The following is a 20,132-nucleotide window of genomic DNA, read 5'->3' on the forward strand; positions in this document are numbered from 1 at the left end:
AAGACCTCAAGAGGAGCTGACTTTATTCTGGCAAAGAGTAGGGACATGACGAGATAAAGGAAAGGAGAAAAGAGTGTTAAGACTGGAAACCAAATAAAATATTTTACTTTCTGAAAATTGCAAAAAGTTGAGAAAAGCAGCTATTGACATACTATAAAAATTCCTCTAGGTCTCAACTGTCTAGCCAAAAAAATGCAGATAGAGAAAGACAGGTACAGTTTCAAGATAATGTCAATATGTTCCTATATTGAGAGGGCAGAAGGGAATGTGATATTGACCACTGGTATGAGAAGGAAAAAGTACAAATAAACAACGTTAGGCAGCAGAATCATTTAAAATTGTTACTATGGCAAGTGCTTGTAGCAAAATTTTTGCTTATCTTTTCAGAACCATCAGTATCTTGGGAGGAAAAGAATGTTAAGGAAAAGCAAATCATTAATTTTAAAATACTTTCTTAACCTCATTAATGGAGCTTTCCTGGTAAGATTCTTCAAAATTATTTAGTCTAGAAAAAAATGCAATGAATTTTTATTAGCAATTATTAAAAATCACATTGACTTTTTTTGTAGGTTCTTGGACTTTTACTCATAGGATTTGCTGCATGGCTTTTATTGGATAGAAATAATTTTTTCACTGCTCTAAGTACGTACCTATTTTCATTTTTCTCTCTGAATTAAACAAGGCATTCCATTTTGAACAATTGCAGGCATGATTTATTCAGCAGCTGGCTGTAGTTCTCTAAAATTCCGGGTTTTTTTCCCTCTAAAGGTCTTTGTCATTTGGTTTTAGAAACAGCTTATTAAATGGCAGGGCTTAAATCCAAGACCATAAAGTAGAGAAAGTTTTGAGAGAGAAAACTAGGAATTTTGGACAAGAGGAATGAGAGAATTGGAAGATTATAATTATTCTACTAACTCTGGACCTTTACAAGGTAAACTTGAAAAGATAATGGAGATCAACATAGATTCACTGCCCAAGTTAACTATTCTCTTCTATTCTCATTACCACATGGTTAGAAATAAAATATATTTCCTATACAACCAACATAAGTGTCCATCGGTGGGTAAATAGATAAAGAAGATGGGAGATAGATGATAGATGATAGATGATGATGATAGATGATAGATAGATAGATAGATAGATAGATAGATAGATGATAGATAGAAAGTAAAAAAGAAGAAAGAAAGAAAGAAAGAAAGAAAGAAAGAAAGAAAGAAAGAAAGAAAGAAAGATTATTCAGCCATGAGAAAGAAGGAAATTCTACCATTTGTGACATAATGGATGGACCTTGAAAATATTATACTAAGTGATATAGACAGACAGAGAAGGACAAATACTGTATGATATGACTTATATGTAGAATTTTAAAAAACTGTGTAAAAACAGAGTATAATGGTAGTTATCAGGGCTAAGGAGTGGTGGAATTGCAGATATATTGTTTAAGGGTACAAACTTATAATTAGTAGATAAATAAATTCTGGCAATTTTATGCACAACATAGTAATTATAGTCAACAACACTGTATTATAATTCAAAGTTACTAAAGGACTAAAGCTTAACTATTCACAATACAAAAAGAAATAAAAAAATGTGATAGGCTAAAGGCATTAGTTAAGGCTACTATAATAATCACTTTGTAGTGTATAAATGTACCAAGCCAACACATTGCACACTTTAAACTTACACAATGTTTTATGCCAATTTTATTTCAATACCAATATTTCCCATATAATTTTGAACTTGAGGTCAAAAGACTCTAGGATTAATCTCACCTCAGGTGTCCAAGATTGTGAAACAGAGAACCTATCAGCAGCCATATTTTATCTTATGAATTGAAACACAGCAGCAGCTGGTCTGGAGGCAAAAGTAAGAGGAGTCAGATTCCAGAGAGAGACAGAGATAAGAGAGAGACATCATACTTTGCCCAGTGTGTTTGTTCAGATATTTTGTGCATGTCTCTAGTATTTATTAAATATATTTTAATATATAATATTTTTTATTTTTACATATTTATGTAAATACTAGAGGCCCAGTGCACAAAAATTTGTGCACTCAGAGGGGTCCCTCAGCCTGGCCTGTGCCCTCTCGCAGTCTGGGACCCCTTGGGGGATGTCCACCTGCTGACTTAGGCCCGCTCCCCAGATATCCCTCTGGCAGCCCAGGAGCCTTCGGGGGATGTCCACTTGCCAGCGGGGAGCAGGCCTAAGCTGCAGTTGGACATCCTTACTGCTGCTGAGGAGGCAGGAGAGGCTCCCGCCACCACCTCTGTGCTGGCAGCCGTCAGCCTGGCTGAGCAGAGCTCCCCCTGTGGGAGCACACTGACCACCAGGGGGCAGATAGAAGCTGCCCCCTGGTGGTCAGTGTGTGTCATAGTGACCAGTCATTCCCAGTGGTTCTGCTGTTAGGGTCAATTTGCATAATACCCTTTTATTATATAGGATATATTTAAAATATTTTCTAAATATGAATACAGTAATTGAATACATTTAACTGTATTTTTTAAATGTTAGATCTTTACATTGTCCTTATTTTACCATATCATGGTATGCTGTGGTCACTATGGACTGAAGTTTAATAGCTTAAGGATTATTTTCATATAAACGTACTCAGTTGGCAGAAAGGAAGCCACATTTCAAGTACTCAGTGACCATATGTGTCTATGGGGTATTGTCTACCTTATTGGAAATAGCAGATGTAGAACTTTTCCTTCATTTCATTAAGTTCTACTGGACAGCACTGTTAATTATTAAATATATGGCAAAACCATCTACTATAAGAGCCAACCTATTTCTTAGTGGATATCAAGAAAAAAAACATGTTTATAGAAAAAAAATAAAGCTAAATAAAAAGGTTTAATACAGTGCTACAAAGTATTGAATAATTTAGCTAAACTTCAGCTATTCCTAAGTGCTTAGAATCTTTATTCTCTTCTTTTTGTATAATACTTTGCTTATAGAAAAGTATTCATGATGTCTGAGTGCATTAGGGATTTTCTCAGAGTAAGTAAATGGGTGTATGGACCTTTCTATTTCTCTTTTGCTTCACCATAATAATGACAATAGTCATTTCCACTTATGTAGTACTGACTGTGCCAGACACTGGGCAGAGCACTAATTTAATAATGTAGTAATTGTGTGCAGCAACTCATTTTTTCATTTTCCCCCTCCGTTTTGGACTTGACAGATAATTCTCATTAACCCTAATGCCCTTACTTATGAAAAACCCCTGCAAAGGTAGCCAGAAACTATTCTTTAGGTTTTGTTTCATCCAAAATGGATACTTAATGTAACAAACGAGAGAGAGGTTGCTGTGCCGTTCAGAAACCCCAGTTCTTTCTATATTGCTGCTCTGCTGTTTCCTAAAGTTGTCTTCGACTGGCTCACCACCAGGTTTGCTTTCTAGCATGTGGGATGTGCAAAAGAGAAGTAGAAGGCAAGTGATTTTCTTACTTAAAGAGGGAAGGCTAGGGTTGCATACCTTATCCATGTGTTTAAAATAGTAAAATCTCAATTATGGTTTCAGGATGTGGAATTGAAAACCATTTGTTTTCTTCTTTTAAATATATTTTTATTGATTTTTTACAGAGGAAGGGAGAGGGATAGAGAGTTAGAAACATCGATGAGAGAGAAACATCGACCAGCTGCCTCCTGCACACCTCCTACTAGGGATGTGCCTGCAACCAAGGTACATGCCCTTGACTGGAATCGAACCTGGGACCCTTCAGTCCACAGGCCGATGCTCTATCCACCGAGCCAAACTGGTTTTGGCTTGAAAACCATTTTGAGACAAGAAAGGTTGGGCTCTCCCCTCTTTGTTATCCTATCTTTCAATTAATTTACCTGTTTTTAAAGTATTCTGCCCTCACCTCTCCATCTGTAATAACACCATGTCAACTAAAGTCCTCAACTGCCTTTGGCCACTGCAATAGCCTCTAATAGTCTTGTGCTCTGATCTCCTTTCTCAGCCATCTTCCGAATACCACTGAAGTAATTCACTTAAAAGGCAAATTTAGCTGTGTAACATGAAAAGCCTTTCTCTGGCTCCCATTGCCATTATTTATCCAATGACAAATATACTTATAGAGCATATTTTATATGTTGGATGCTATTGTGAACTGAGGATACAGTTGTATACAAGAAAGATAAAGGTCCTGTCCTCATGGATTTTAATTCTGGTGAAGAGGACTAGAAAACACCACATAACATGTCCGTTATATGTTCTTTGCCAAACCTCCCCAGTCTCACCATCCTCAAACAGTAAGCACCAGCAAAGCAGGGCTTCCTACACACAATGTGCTGTTCTGAGCCTCCAGATGCTTCTACTGTTCCACTGTAGATATCTCTAATGATCATTTAAAGCCTAAACTCAGGTGTTACCTTCTCCCCACCCCCTACTGGATTAGGTGCTCTTGTACCCAAAAGTATGCTGCTAAATGTTTAACAGGTTTTGGGATGGAGAGTTTTGATTGATGGTATTTGTTGATGTCTATGGTTTTACCACTACCACAATGGCCAGTTTTAAAGTGCCAATGTGAAGTGAGTTGGCTTTCATATTTTTCAAACAATTAACAGTTGCCTTTTTCCTCCTCACCCAAGGATATGCTTTATTGATTTTTGAGAGAGAGAGAGAGAGAAGTAGAGATACATTTATATGAGAGAGAAACATCAATTGGTTGCCTCTCATACCTGCTGGATTGGCGATCGAATCTGCAACCTTTTTTTGTGTATGGATGACACTCCAACCACCTGGCCAGGGCAACAGTGCCTTTCATGAGCCAGAGCAAGTGGTTCCAGCACACCACTGCCTGTCCCATAGAACCTATGGCATATTTTATATACTTATTCTTCTTGCTTTTAAATAAATATTTACTGAGCAATTAGTGTTCTACAGTCTGTGCCATAGCATTAAGCATTTAACAGTTAATTTATTGAAATATATATATATATATATATATATATATATATATATATATATTTATATTTTAGAGGCCCTGTGCATGAAATTCATGCACTGGCGGGGGGTGGAGGGGAGGTCCCTCAGCCCAGATTGTGAAAGGGCGCAAACCACGCTGAGGGACCCCACCAGTTTACAATTGGGGTGGGGGAAGGATGCGGGAGGTTGGCCAACAGGGAAGGAACCATGGGAGGGCCCCTGGGCGTGTCTAGCCCATCTAGCTCAGTCCCAATCAGCCGCACCCCAGCAGCAATTAACCTACCAGTTGGAGCATCTGCCCCTGGTGGTCAGTGCACATCATAGTGAGCAGTTGAGCAGCCTTAGCATATCATTAGCATATTAGTCTTTTATTGGTTGAATGGCTGACCAGACAACTGGACACTTAGCATATTAGGCTTTTATTATATAGGATATTCGTCTAGTACAGAAAGCTCAATCTAGATGTAGAGAGAATAAAATATAGCTTTAATAGGGCCATATTAGCAATAAACTCAGGGTAGCTTTTGTACATAATTTAGGTACTTAAATTTTTTTGATAAATAATTAAATAAATGCATATTTGAATGTGCATTAGTTGTAGAAAAGTTCATCTTAGTGAAACATGGAAATTAAACTGGAACGCATAGTTTTTCCTCTGGGCAGGATGCAAAGGTGATTTCCTGGGTTCTTATCCAGGTGGATTCAAAGAATGAAGCCACAGACAAAAGGCGGTATAGGAAAAGGTGGAAATTTATTGGGAAACAACCACGTGGGGACGGGAGAGACCCAATAAGTCCCTCTTTCTTAAGGTTTATAAAGGCTGCAGTTCTTTGTGTCCTGATATCCCCTCTGATTGGTCACTACAGCAGCTTCAGAGCTCAAACCCCACAGTGGGGTTCTGTTCTTTTTCTCCCATTTGTTTCTCTATTCCCTGTTGCCTTCCTCTTTATTCTGTAAATGAGTGGCTTCCTCTCCCCCTTTTTTCTGTAAAGGTATCCTTTCTGGCAGATCCCAGCACCCTTATTCTGTGAATGTATGCCTTCTGCAGCTCCCAGCTTTGCAGCCCTGCGGTTCTCCCCCATGGACCCCCTAATTCCTAAAACTCCCTAAACCTGCCTATTTTACCCCTAACAACTCCATTCATTAGGGGAAAAATGCTTATTTTTATGGAAGATAATTAACATAAGGAAAAGGTAAAGATTTCTTCAGAAACTGAAGAAATTCTCCATCATGCCCTTAAAAGAAGAAAAGTTGTTTCTACAAGTAAGTAAGAGGGTCTAGAAAGAAGTTTTAAAAATAGTGAGAAGGGCCCTGACCGGTTTGACTCGGCGGATAGAGCGTCAGCCTTCGGACGCAAGGGTCCCAGGTTCGATTCTGGTCAAGGGCATGTACCTTGGTTGCAGGCACATCCCCAGTGGGGAGTGTGCAGGAGGCAGCTGATCGATGTTCCTCCCTCATCGATGTTTCTAACTCTCTATCCCTCTCCCTTCCTCTCTGTAAAAAATCAATCAAATATATTTAAAAAAAAAAAAGAGTGAGAAGGAATCCTAGTAACTTGGCGATAGTTGCTTAGAGAAAATTTGGGTTGCTGCATTTATTACTAAATAGAAAACAAATATTACTTAATAAATTATTTTATTATTTCCACAGATGAAAGTAATCACTTGATAGTATATATTTTTGGAATTTTAATTGGAACTGGATCAGCTATTGTTCTTCTTTTCCTCTTGGGTTATTTGGGAATTCAATATGAAATCAGATGGCTCCTAATTCTGGTATGTATTTCATTTCAATAGCCTGAAAGTGTATTTTTGATTTGAATCTCCAAGTCACACAGTTGAACTGAATGATTTATGTTATCACAGCATTTCAGTACAGTGTGCTCTTGGGCATAAGGCAAATAAATCCACCCCTTCCAAGAAAGGGTTCTAGGTAGAATTTGAGGGGAGAGTTTTCCATGGATCAAATCTATACCTCAATTTTTGTGCCCTTAGATAATTAATTTTTAGTACAGAGTCAATAGGGATCTGTTTTTTAAGGTGACCTACAATTAACTAACATAGGAATGTGAAGATTAATATCAGTATAAACTATATTAAAGTCAACAAGCATTGTAGCTTAGCATGCAAAAGGAAACATATCCTGTAGTCAGCACATTGTCTCCTTGTGCGCATGCCATGTAGGAAACTGACTTATAACTGAGATAAAAATTAATTATTTAACAAAGAGAAATGTAACTGCTGAGAAGAGCAAACTCTAGCTTCTGGCTAGTATTCTCTCTCCCAAGACATAACATGAAAATATAAATTATAAACCGAACATGAGCTATTTACCATACATGTGGTAGCTATAGATCACAACTAACACACTTAGATGGACTATAGTGTTTAACATTTCTTTTAAATCTAATTAATTTTAATTCACAGGCACTCTCCTGTCAAGAAGATAAATAAGAAATTTAACTGCAGTCATTGTGTCTTGCTGGGAAGAATGCAGAAATACTTACCTTTCCTGTAGCACTAAAGGTCTGGGTGGTCATTCTAGACCTGTGGTTTTCAACCTTCCTAATGCCGCGACCCTTTAATACAGTTCCTCATGTTGTGGTGACCGCAACCATAAAATTATTTTCGTTGCTACTTCATAACTGTAATTTTGCTACTGTTATGAATTGTAATGTAAATATCTGATATGCAGGGTGTATTTTCATTGTTACAAATTGAACATAATTAAAGCATAGTGATTAATCACAAAAACAATATGTAATTATATATGTGTTTTCCGATGGTCTTAGGTGACCCCGTGAAAAGGGTCGTTCGACCCCCAAAGGGGTCGTAACCCACAGGTTGAGAACCGCTGCTCTAGACACTGATTTTCAGTATATACTGGTCAAAGGAATTGACTGCCGGGGTCCAACCCCAGCGGGTCCAGGGGTCCCCAAAGGTGTGGACGGAGTCGGCGAAGAAGGAATGACATGGAGGCAGCGTTCAGTTGATCAGCAGCCTAGCCAGGATCTCTAGCCAAGTTCTGGTTAGGATCTCCAGCCAGGTTCTGTGTCCATGGTCTCTTGCTAGGTTCTCCAGCCAGGTTCTCCAGGTTCTCCAGCCAGGTTCTGTAGCCATGTTCCCTCGCTAGGTTCTCCAGCCAGGTTCTGTCCAGGTTCTCCAGCCAGGTTCAGTCACCAGGTTCTAGTCAGGTTCTCTTGCCAATTTCTGTAGTCAGGTTCAGTCCAGGATCTTTTGCCATGTTCTCTCGCTAGGTTCTGTCTCTAGGTTCTGAGGCCAGTTTCTGTCCAGGATCTTTTGCCATGTTCTCTCCAGCGAAGTTCTTCTGTCTCTAGAGAACGTTCTGTGTAGGTTCTGTGCCAATTTCTGTCTCTCTTCTGTCTCGTTACATCCGTATTTATACCAGTTGATTCAATCCTATCAATCTCTATTTCAAAGGTTAGGGCGTATCTTATCTCCATTCCAGGGAGTAAAGATTATGTAGCTTAAGCATGATTGTTCGTAGTTAAAGTGATTAATTACCCACCTGGCACTTAGTTAAGAGGTTTTATTCCCTCCCTAACTTCAGGGGAAAATCCCTACCTGGGGAAACAACCTTTCTCAGAGACCTTGGTTAAAACACATAGTGCCTAGAAGGTGAGCAAACATATTAAGAACAGTATGCCATATATGCCAGGTCCCTTGAAACAGCAAGCATGGACCGGCTCCCGGCAATTGACTAATTGAATTTCCTTCTGTGACAGTTTTAGATCTGAATGAAGACAGTGTCAACAACATCACCTTAGACCACGTAACCTGTGAGGGTTCTACCACTTCCTTCTTTCTTCCTCCTGTCCAAATGTTCATTGATATATATATATTTGTTGCTGTTTTGTTTGAATAATTTTGATATTATATATGAGAACAGGAAATGTCAGCAATACCTATGTATATTTTGAGACTGTTTCATATGGTGTACACCTTCCCATCATTGTAGCATCTAAAAATATTTTAAAAGCATAGTTGTCATCTCTATTTTTCTTCTGTTTTAGTATGCAGTACTGTTAATCTGGGCCTTTGGTGTTCAGGTTGCACTTTCAGCACTCATCTTCACAAAGAAAGAGGAGGTATGGAAAGATCAGCCCTTTTTTTTTTGAAATCTAAAGAAAATTGAATATGTTAGATTTTTGAGAACTATAAGCCTATATTAAAAGCTAAAGGTAAATGTCTCTGGGGGTAAAAAGAGTCAATGAAACTACTAGAACTCTATACAGGAAGGGGCCAGGTGCAGATGGGAAGGGTGGGTTTGGGAACTTGTCTTTTACTCTGTTTGCAGAAGACTGAGAATGTACATATAATAAAGAATGTGGAGGTGGAGGAGAAGATGCTGAGTGTGGGAAATCCAAAATTGGCCCCCCAGCCCTCCCTGGCTACCACTGCTGACCCAATCACTTTGCTATATTCTCTTCTATAAAGAAATATTTTCAACTTTTATTCATTTAAAATTTAATAATTTCATTAAGTAGATTGGAAAAAAAAAGATAGACTGAATAATTCATGTATTTTGCACTGGTGTGGCCACGAGTAAGATAGTTAAATTAATTAAGTAAGTTCAAAATAACACATAATAAATTGCATGAAGAAACTTTTCATAACAAAACCTACCTATTACAGCCTAAGGTTACTTTCAATCCTTCAAGAAATGTCTGTTTCAGGGTAGTTGGGGCTGTCTTTGTATTAGGGGAATTGTCCTGTTGTAAAAAAGAGCATGGACTTGAAGTCATACAGATTTGCATATGACTAGATATTTAATAGCCAGAAGCTTAGTCTTCATCTGTATCCTCTGGTTAATGCCTATTTACCTTACAGAGAAACTGACAATTTTCAAAGTTCCTGTCATAGAGTAGCTACTCAAGAGCCCTCTTCCTTCCCTTCATTAATTTTAAATGAGCTCTTAGTTAATTCCTTGCTTCCTGGCATTCAAATTGTCTCTATATGTAGGCACCTATGCACTAGTAATGACCAAACCCAACAAAATCTTCCTTTAGAATACCACTGCTCTCCACCTTTATTAGCTATCTTATACTTAGCATCTACCCTGGGTATCTAACCACCTAGGACCTGTTGTTAATGGCCTAGCATTTGTAACTAAAATTTCTTCTCTCTATATCCAAAATGTGTGTGTGTGTGTGTGTGTGTGTACAGCAGGTAAGTTCTGTAAAGCTGCTTTAGTGAAAAAGCACCAGTTTCCAACCCATAAGCTTCTAACTAGTGATAGAACTAGTGACAAAACCTGAATATAATACTTAAGAAACCTTAACACATATATATAGTGTATCACTGTCATCGATATTTACTTAAGTATTATTTACATACTTTTCTCTATCTACTTTAAGAATAATAAAAATCATCTATATATATAAAAGGCCAATATGCAAAGTGTCCCCTTGGGAGTTCGATCGCTCACTATGACATGAGCTGACCACCAGGGGGTGGTGCGGAATGAAGGGAGGTCCCGGCTGGAGCTGGAAGGCCCCAATCTGCCCTGATTGCCAGCCAGGCCTAGGGACCCTACCTGTACACGAATTTTGTGCACCAGACCTCTAGTTTAATAATAACTACCATGAGCCAGAGACTGTGATAAGCATGTTCTAAGCATTATATTATTGATCCTCGTAGAGGTGCACTGTTAGTCCTACTTTCTAGTACAGGAAACTGAGGCTCTGAGAGGAGAAATACTTGCTTAAATATATTGTGGCCAAATGACAGCCAGGACTAGAACCCCTATTAACTCATCCCAGAGAAGAACAGCTTTGTTTACATTGACTTGTCTTCTACATTCAAAGTCAATTAAGCTTTTAGGAGCCTCTAAGTCTCTTATGCTATTCACAATGCCTAATTCAGTGTTGGAGATGTACTAGGGCTTCACAGTATATATGTCAAATTAAATATGTGTCAGGGAATTTTATTTATATAGTAGTCACACAGATTATTTAGGAAATTCACTTTACTCTTATGTACAAATGTATGATTCATAAGTACTTTGGATCGCCCAAATAATGCTGAGAGTGTATATGAGAACATGAATCTGTCCTCTCCTGGCAACACTAGAATGGAAAACATCATTTTCTATTCTCAATAAAAATTAACTTAGAGAATAAGTTAGATAACATATAGCTCTAAGTAACCTTTTATGTTATTCTAATCTTCTTACATATATTAAAGCATAGATATATAAGTAACTGCATAAGTGTTTAACTTGTACAGATGTTTTAATTACTATAGTACTAGAGGCCCAGTGCATGAAATTCATGCGGGGGGGGGGGGGGGTCCCTCAGCCCAGCCTGAATCCTCTCTAATCTGAGACCCCTCAGGGGATGTCTGACTGCCAGTTTAGGCCCGATCTCATAGGGATCCCATAGGGATCGGGCCTAAATCGGCAGACAGACATCTCTCTCACAATCCAGGACTCCTGACTCCCAACCACTCACCTGCCTGCCTGCCTGATGGCCCCTAACTGCTTCTGCCTGCCAGCCTGATCACTCCCTAACCACTCCCCTGCCAGCCTGATCAACGCCTAACTGCTCCCCTGCCGGCCCGATTGCCCCCAACTGCCCTCCCCTGCTGACCAGTCACCTCCGAGTGCCCTCCCCTGAAGGCCTGGTCCCCACCAACTGCCCTCCCCTACAGACCTGGTTGCCCCCAACTGCCCTCGCCTACCTGCCCAGTCTCCCCCAACTGCCCTCCCCAGCAGGCCCAGTCACCCCCAACTGCCCTCCCCTGCCAGCCTGGTCCCCCGCAACTGTCCTCCTCTGCCGGCCTGGCCACCCCCAACTGCCCTCCCCTGCCAGCCTGGTCCCCCGCAACTGTCCTCCTCTGCCGGCCTGGCCACCCCCAACTGCCCTCCCCTGCCAGCCTGGTCCCCCGCAACTGTCCTCCTCTGCTGGCCTGGTCCCCCGCAGCTGCCCTCCCCTGCTGGCCATCTGTGGTGACCATCTTGTGACCACATGGGGGTGGCCATCTTGTGTGAGGGCTTGTCAGTTAAAATTACCTCTTTATTATATAGTATTCTCACCAGTTATTTAATTTTGATTATTCAAAGACAGCAAAATATAAGGAAATGTCACTAGATTGGAATTTAAATAAAACATGTATAGATGTCTCAGCTCCTCTTCCTTATTCATGTAAACAAAGCAAATAATTAAATTCTCTAAGTATCTGTCTTCTTGTTCATAAAATGGGAATAGTATCTGTTCTTTCTAAGTTTTGGCATTTTTGAGGACCAAATTAGAGATTAGTTGTGAAAGTCATGAACCACTGAGATTGTTAAAAATAGGTATAAGGAAGAAAAAAACTTTTAGACATAAGCAAAAAACAAAAGGTAACTTTGAATACCCTTGTATGAAGAGACATAAGGAAAGTTCCCATCAAACTTTCACTTTTTATACAATTTTCAACAGGTTCACCAAGTATGGCATGATGAAATTGATTTAGTCATTTCTCAGTATGGATCTAAAGATGTGCCTGAAGACATACTTAAGTGGACTATCCTGAATGCTTTACAAAAAACAGTAAGACAAAATTAGCATAAAATAAAAATTAGATGTCAGAGGTGATCACTGTAGGATGGAGAGGAATAGAGGGAAGGGTAGAGGATAGGGACAGAGAAAGGAGACATTCTTTTATTTCTTCCAAAACAAATAGGGTATAATCGCGTTGTCTCCACTTACAGATCTTAGTTGTCTCTTCCTTTTGTAACTTACAGCTCCTTTTCTGGGTTAAGTGATGTGCATTTAACCTGGTTTCCCTAGGAAAGTGTTGGTGGTCTTTGCCAAGCAGGGTCATCAGTCCTCCTGCACCCTTGGGAGTAAGTGTGAGCACAGTCCGAGCTGGCAGCAGAGTAGCATGACGGCTCCCATTGGAGCCTGCATGTTTGGATTACCAGACAGTAGCTTTGTGTGTGCTCCCGGGCAAGTAATTTTCTTAACTTCACATTTCATATTAGTAAAATGGGCAGAATAACTCCTACCCCTAGTTGGCAGGAATAAATGAAGTAATAGACTATTTAGAAAGCCTTAGATCTGGAACATAGCAGGCAGCTAATATTTATTAGCTAATGTTGTTAGGGTTATTATTGAACAGTTCAGTTATTTCTGGGCAGTGAAGGGAACTGGTACGGTCAGCCAAATAATGTACAGGAAGAGATCAGCACCTGGAACATTTACGTAGTACCAGTTCCTTTTGTAAGTGCTTTGCATGTATTAACTCACTTTATCCTCTCAACCAATGTGGTCAAACTGTCATTCTCATTTATAGATGGAGGACAGAGAGATTCAGTAACCAAGCCAGCGTCACCCAGTTAATAAGTGGCAGAGCCAACATCCAGTCCCAGACAATCTAGCACTAGATTTTGTATTCTTAACTGCCACTTTAGATGCCTCACATAGAAATAGTTCATTATTTTTGGTACCTTTACTAAACAAAATGCATTTTAGGAGAATTGAAATGTAATTATAAATGTTTTATTCTGCATATTTTTTTTTTCTGATGTATGTGAATTGTAGAAGTATTCCACTTCCAGATTGCATAACAACCTTTTTTTTTTTTTATGGTCATAAACTGATAAACGGTAAAACAAGTCTATGTATGACATTACTATCATTAATGAGAATCCAACTTAGAGTTCCTAACCATGAATATAATTGATATCTTATATGTAGGTTTGATTGATTTAACTAACTTTTAATATCCAAGCTCTAAAGCACTATTATAGTCATTCAACATTCCCAAGTTCTTGTCAAAATTGTTGGTACATATTATGACATAGACAATACTGACGTTATAACTTTCAATAACAAGTTTAGAAAAACAATGAAATATCCACTTTAACTAACCTTCTCTGTTTTCTAGGTGTCAAATATATAAACTGATTTTTTTTTCACATCCTCCCAGCTCAGTAGGATAGGAAATGAGACATTTATTAGATGTTTGATCATCTCTGTGACTATCTTCCTTATCACCTTTTTGGTTCTTTGTTGCAGTTTTTCACACAATACAAAATTGAAAGTTAACATCTCACATTAATCCTAAAGAAAGTAGATTAACCCTCTTTATGTATACTAAACATCTATGGCAGCATAGCGGGGATAAATATATAGAAAGATAATTGCTATAGTTAAGAAGAGGATTCTTTCTTCTATGTTCTGGCCCAAAACATGGTTGTAGATTTGGTCAATCAAGCATACCTTTCATTCTGGGCTCCTATAAATAAATTCAGATATAACAATTTCAGCCAAACATAGTCCACTTATCAAATAGAGATCTTTACCTCTTGTTGACATCAACAGTAGCAGCAACAATATAATAGATTAAACAAATGTGTACTTATTTACTTAATTCACTACATTTAACGGAGAATAAATTTATCATGAAAACACTTTAATGTGCATGAGCATTATATAATTACCTGCATTTTCAACATTTTATCGTAAAATTCATAAAAATCTTTTTCCTAGTTGCAGTGTTGTGGCCAACACAATTACACAGATTGGATAACGAATGAGAATAAAGAAAATTCAGAACAGGTGCCATGTTCTTGCACGAATTCTACATTAAGAAAGTGGTTTTGTGATGAGCCACTGAATGCAACTTACTTAGAGGTAAAGATAAGTCAAAGCCGCTGCAAATATTTTACAGTGACTTTTTAAAAATTTTATTTTGCAAGTCCATTTATAATTCTGAGCCAATTTTTCTATAAAGACAATGTTATTTCTGGTGGTTAGGTTCTTCAGTGACTTATCTAAATTGAACTCATATTTAGGTGATTGCAGTGCTATCTCAGGTATATAATAAATAAGTAAAATTTCTTGGAGTATCGTATGTGATCTAAGTGCTACTAGAACTTGGGATGCCATCAACCTTTCTTCTCAACCTTCCTTCCCAAATCCTTGCAGAGGAAGGGGGCGCTATTGGCAACTCTCACTATTGGTTGGAGAGCTGCCATACCAGTATTAAAGAGTATGGATGGAGATTGGCAGAAACTGAAGGGAGGGGATCCCAGCAATGACAAAAGTGGTATTCAGGTACATTTGGCAGAATTGAGAGTACAGGTTCACCTGGAGCAATGACTATTTACAGGTATGAAATATTGATGAACTAGAGATTTCCATCCCAAGAACTTCTAAAACTTTGAATAGTTTATTTACTAATGCCATTCTAATTTTAAGATGTATCTTTTAATTATATAATTTATTCATAAATAAATAAATAGATTTAAAAAAATTTAAATATATTTTTATTGATTTCAGAGATGTAGGAGGAGGGAGAGAGTGATAGAAACATCAATGATGAGAGAGAATAATTGATTGGCTGCCTCCTTCGAGCCCCACATTGGGGATAGAGCCCACAACCTGGGCATATGCCCACACCGGGAATCGACAGGTGACCTTTTGACTCCAGGGCTGATGCTCAACCACAGAGCCACACCCGGCTGGGCTAGAGAATTTTTTTTGAAGCTTCTGCTATTTGGGTACTAATCATTTTAGGTGCTAGTTATATACCCTATTAAGTTAAAATTGTCTGCAGTTAAATCCCTCTAAAACAATAAATTTCTGATTTCAATTGCATGACAACATCTTAGTAACTTTAAAAGTAGCAAGCAAGGTGTCCTGTCATCACATGAAGCTCCCTGGATTAAAACATTGTCTCCAGTTAGACACTGACTTGTTTTTCAGACTTTATTAAATGTCTAATGTCTATGTCTCTTCTTATTGGTAACGGATTTATGTATAAAACTATGTCAATCTCCAAGTTAACTTAAGTGACTTTTTTTTCCTTAGGGTTGTGAAAATAAAATCAACACATGGTATCAAGCTAATGCTTTATCATTAATTGGAATTAACTTTGGACTTTTGGTTTCAGAGGTAAGGTTTTGTTCCTGTGTTTAAATATAAAAATATTAAGTATAAATAATACAGAATAACCTATGGAACTACAGCTGGAGACCTAATCAAACAAGTTAATGTAACAGTGGTTACAATCCCTCATGTTGTGACCCAACCATAAAATTATTTTCGTTGCTACTTCATAACTGTAATGTTGCTACTGTTATGAATCGTAATGTAAATATCTGATATGCAGGATGGACCCCTGTGAAAGGGTCGTTCGACCACCAAAGGGGTCCGACCCACAGGTTGAGAACCGCTGAATAGGAGCCAGGATCCTTAGACTTTAGCACCAAGAAAGGGATTGGTCCAGCTGGAGGTGATCTCCCTAAATCAGCTAAGTCAGTGGGGATTGTTAATAAGGGGTCATACTGGCCTGTATCCTATAATTTCACTGCTTTGTGATATTTAAAAAATAATAATTCCTATCTCAGCAGCCAGAGCACCATGTTGGCAAGTTGGCAAACTTCTGAAATTTGGGCAGATGTTTGACATTAGTAAATCTATTCACTCATAGACTCATTCATTCATTCAGAAAATTTGGAGGGTGGTGAATATCTGCTGTCATTCAGATAATATACTAGATGTTAGAGATACACATAGACATACACATAGCTTCCACAACATAGACATATTTCATGACCCGCAGGGTGCCAGCTACAGAGCTGAGATTCAGAAGCAAGACTTCATTTTCCAGTCTCAGTGACAATTGATAAGAGCAAGTAAAAGCTATGGATTCAAGAAAACTGTAAGTGGACAATTTATTACAGTGCAGACTATAACATTGGAATCCTATCTAATAATAGCCAAACATGGTAATTGACCGTACCTTCGCTACACCTCCCATTGACTAGTCAGTGAGATATGCAAATTAACTGCCAACAAAGATGGCAGCTAATTTGCATACTGCAGGCAGGGCAGGACAGCGAAAGCCGCCAGCACAAGCCGCCATCCAGGCCCCTGTGGGCAACACCAGAAGCCGCCTGCCTGCTACCCGGGACCGAATCTAGTCCCCAGCTGCAGGCACGCCGGCCCTGCAAGCCCCAGGAGCCGCCAGATATGGCAGTAACTCTATCAGTAAGCACTCTGAAAGTCAGCGGCATAAATGCACCAATTAAAAGACAGATTATGAGGGTGAATCAAAAACAAAACCCACTTTAAATATAAAGACACATATAGATTAAAAGTAAATGAATGAAGCTGCAACCTGTTTTGCTCAGTGGATAGAGCATTAGCCCATGGACTGAAGGGTCCCAGGTTTGACTCCAGTCAAGGGCATGTACCTCAGTTGCTGGCTTGATCCCCAGTTCCTATCAGAGCATGTGCAGGAGGCAACCAATCAATGTGTCTCTCCCTTTCCCTTCACTCTCTCTAAAACTCAATGGAAAAATATCCTTGGGTGAAGATTAACAAAAACAAAGTAAATGGATTAAGTAACATTAAAGAGATTATAAGAAAAATATATTCCAAATTTTGTTAGTTGTATAATGGTTATGTTTACATTATTAACACCTAAGAAATTGGGTGAAGGGTACATATAATATGCTGTAGTATTTTATAGTTTTTTTTTTTTACATGTGTGAGATTACTTCCAATTAAAATATTAAAAAAATAAAAATTAATAAAATATTAATTGAAATGTATCTGCATTACATGAAAAATCTCCTAATTGCTTCTAGCATAGTTTATTAAATTGTGCTAAAATTTACAAGGGTTCAATTAAAAAAAATCTTAATTCTAAATGATATAATAGAAAATATATAATAGTGCAGTTATAAGCACTTATCTGAAAATACACATTTAAAGAAGTGAATTTAAAGAAGGGATTAGCCAAAGAAAATATATGCACAACCCATGGACACAGACAACAGTATGGTGATGGCCAGAGAGAAGTGGGGGGCAAGAGCTGGGTAGAGGGGGTAAAAGGGGGGAATATAGAATAATATATTATTATATAATATATACAATATATATGTTTATATATATATTAAATATATAATAATAAAGGGGGGACATCCTATATAATAATAATGAAAGGCTAATATGCAAATTGACTGAACAGCAGAATGGCCAGTTGCTATGATGTGCACTGACCACCAGGGGGCAGATGCTCAATACAGGAGCTGCCCCCTGGTGGTCAGTGCACTTCCATATGGGGAGTGCTACTCAGCCAGAAGGTGGCTCATGGCTGGCCAGCGCAGAGGTGGTGGCAGGAGCCTCTCCCACCTCCGTGGCAGCACTAAGAATGTCCAACTAATGGTTTAGGCCCGATCCCTTGGGGGCCTAAGCCTTTAGTCCAGCCGTGGGCAAACTACGGCCTGTGGGCTGGATCCGGCCCGTTTGAAATGAATAAAACTATTGAAAAAAAAAGACCGTATCCTTTTATGTAATGATGTTTACTTTGAATTTATATTAGTTCACACAAACACTCCATCCATGCTTTTGTTCCGGCCCTCCGGTCCAGTTTAGGAACCCATTGTGGCACTCGAGTCAAAAAGTTTGCCCACCCCTGCTTTAGTCGGACATCTCCCGAGGGCTCCCTGGCTGTCAGAAGGATGTCTGACTGCAAACTTAGGCCTGATCCGCAGGGGAGTGGGCCTAAGTCAACAGGTGGACATCCCCCAAGGGGTCCTGGACTGCAAATGGGCACAGGCCAGGCTGAGGGACGCCCCCCAACGAGTGCACAAATTTTTGTGCACCGGGCCTCTAGTGAAGATATAAATGCACAGTTTGGCCAAAGTAGGATGACAGGTTTAATCTCCGAATGATGATAAACCAAGACATTCTTAAAAGCATTAGCATAGTTATTTTGAAATGCTTTTGTGTCCAAGCTGAGGAGTGTAAGGAAAGACTGAGGGGGTGGTGGTATCTGTGCTCCATTTACTACCTACCTTTTACACACTACTTTTCATAATCCTTGCCAAAAAGAGGCAGTTTTATAAGATTAATGATATGGTTAGAAAGATGAACAAAAAACGGATCAGCAATTCATCAAGGCCGCTAGCCCAATGATAGCCCATGTAATTAAAATTTAACAGTCTATTCCTTCTAGTTCCCTCTATAAATGAACTTGGTGACACGAGGTTACTCTGGAAGACTCTTTCTGCAGACTTCTCTTTCACAACCATATGTACCTTACGCTGAAATTTCTCACCCTATTTCATCTTTTTTCCCTTTACAGTATGCATGTTAGTGATTATATAGTAAATACTAACATTATAAATTATTCTTATTGATTACATTTTGATATGCTATTGTTTCCTTTTCTTCCAGGTTTTGCAAATCTCATTAACTGTCTCTTTCTTCAGACATATCAAGAACAGAATATTTGCAGAAATGTGATCTTTGGATTTTAATTTGTCTGGAAGAAACCAGTTAATTTGCAAAATAATCACAATGTATTCTTTTATCCCAAAAAGTTTCTCAATTACGTTAATGAAGTTTAGGAGTCATTGAAGTCATTGGTTATATGTAACATAAAATTTTTGGAATTATAATACATCACTCCATGAACTTGTTTTTGGTTGTTCAACATATCACATATTTCAAAATATCAAAATATTCTGCAGTTTAGAACTTTACCTTCAGTTATTTTCTGAATTCAGGGGATATCACGAATAATAAAATCAAAATGTAGTTAAATACTATGATATATTTTGAGTTTCTTATATAGAAAATATTGATTAAGGAATTATAGCATGTACCTTACATTTGCAAATTTTAAGAAAATGATGCTGATTTATAGAAAATTTAAAAGAATGATTGAAAATCTTCATAATACATCTCTACTGAACTAATCATTTATTTCTTCTGATAATGCTTACAAATTAATAATAAACTTAAAGTTTTAGAGATTTGGATATATTTTGGTGGTAATAATATTAAAATAACAATGATTTTTAACTGTGGTAGAAAAAAATCTATTCTGAATGACCACTGAATTCCAATACTTTTTACTTGCTCGTCATTTGCTTCTCTTTTTCCTTAAATTTTGTTCAATGTGTGTGTGCACAATTCCCTGGAGGAAACAAAAATAACCTAGTTTTCTATTTTCTTAAAAATGATAGTGTGAGAACAAAAAACAGTGTTTTGAAAAATAAAAATAACTACTATAAAGATGTGAGCTGTTTTTATACCATTGTTTTTCTTTATAGCAAAAGGCTGTCTTGACCTTGAGAAAATGAAGAAAGGATAGAGTAACTGAAGATCCTACATTGCTCCACCCCTTTAAAAGTCTCACACTCATGTACTAATTCAATCACATCTCTTTTCATCT

General features: G+C 38.2%; 1 protein-coding gene across 1 annotated transcript; it reads left to right on the forward strand.

Annotated features, from left to right (window-relative positions):
• Positions 1–414: 414 nt before the first annotated feature.
• TSPAN19 (tetraspanin 19) lies at positions 415–19,198 on the forward strand (the record flags this gene model as incomplete). The annotated part of the gene is made up of 8 exons (XM_081084945.1): positions 415–480; positions 570–642; positions 6,583–6,707; positions 8,966–9,040; positions 12,374–12,484; positions 14,429–14,572; positions 15,752–15,835; positions 19,130–19,198. 8 exons carry the CDS (start codon positions 415–417, stop codon positions 19,196–19,198), a joined length of 747 nt encoding a protein of 248 aa, XP_080941071.1.
• Positions 19,199–20,132: the final 934 nt, after the last annotated feature.

Source organism: Myotis nattereri (assembly GCF_964212035.1).
Source record: "Myotis nattereri genome assembly, chromosome: 2".
Lineage (NCBI taxonomy): Eukaryota > Metazoa > Chordata > Mammalia > Chiroptera > Vespertilionidae > Myotis > Myotis nattereri.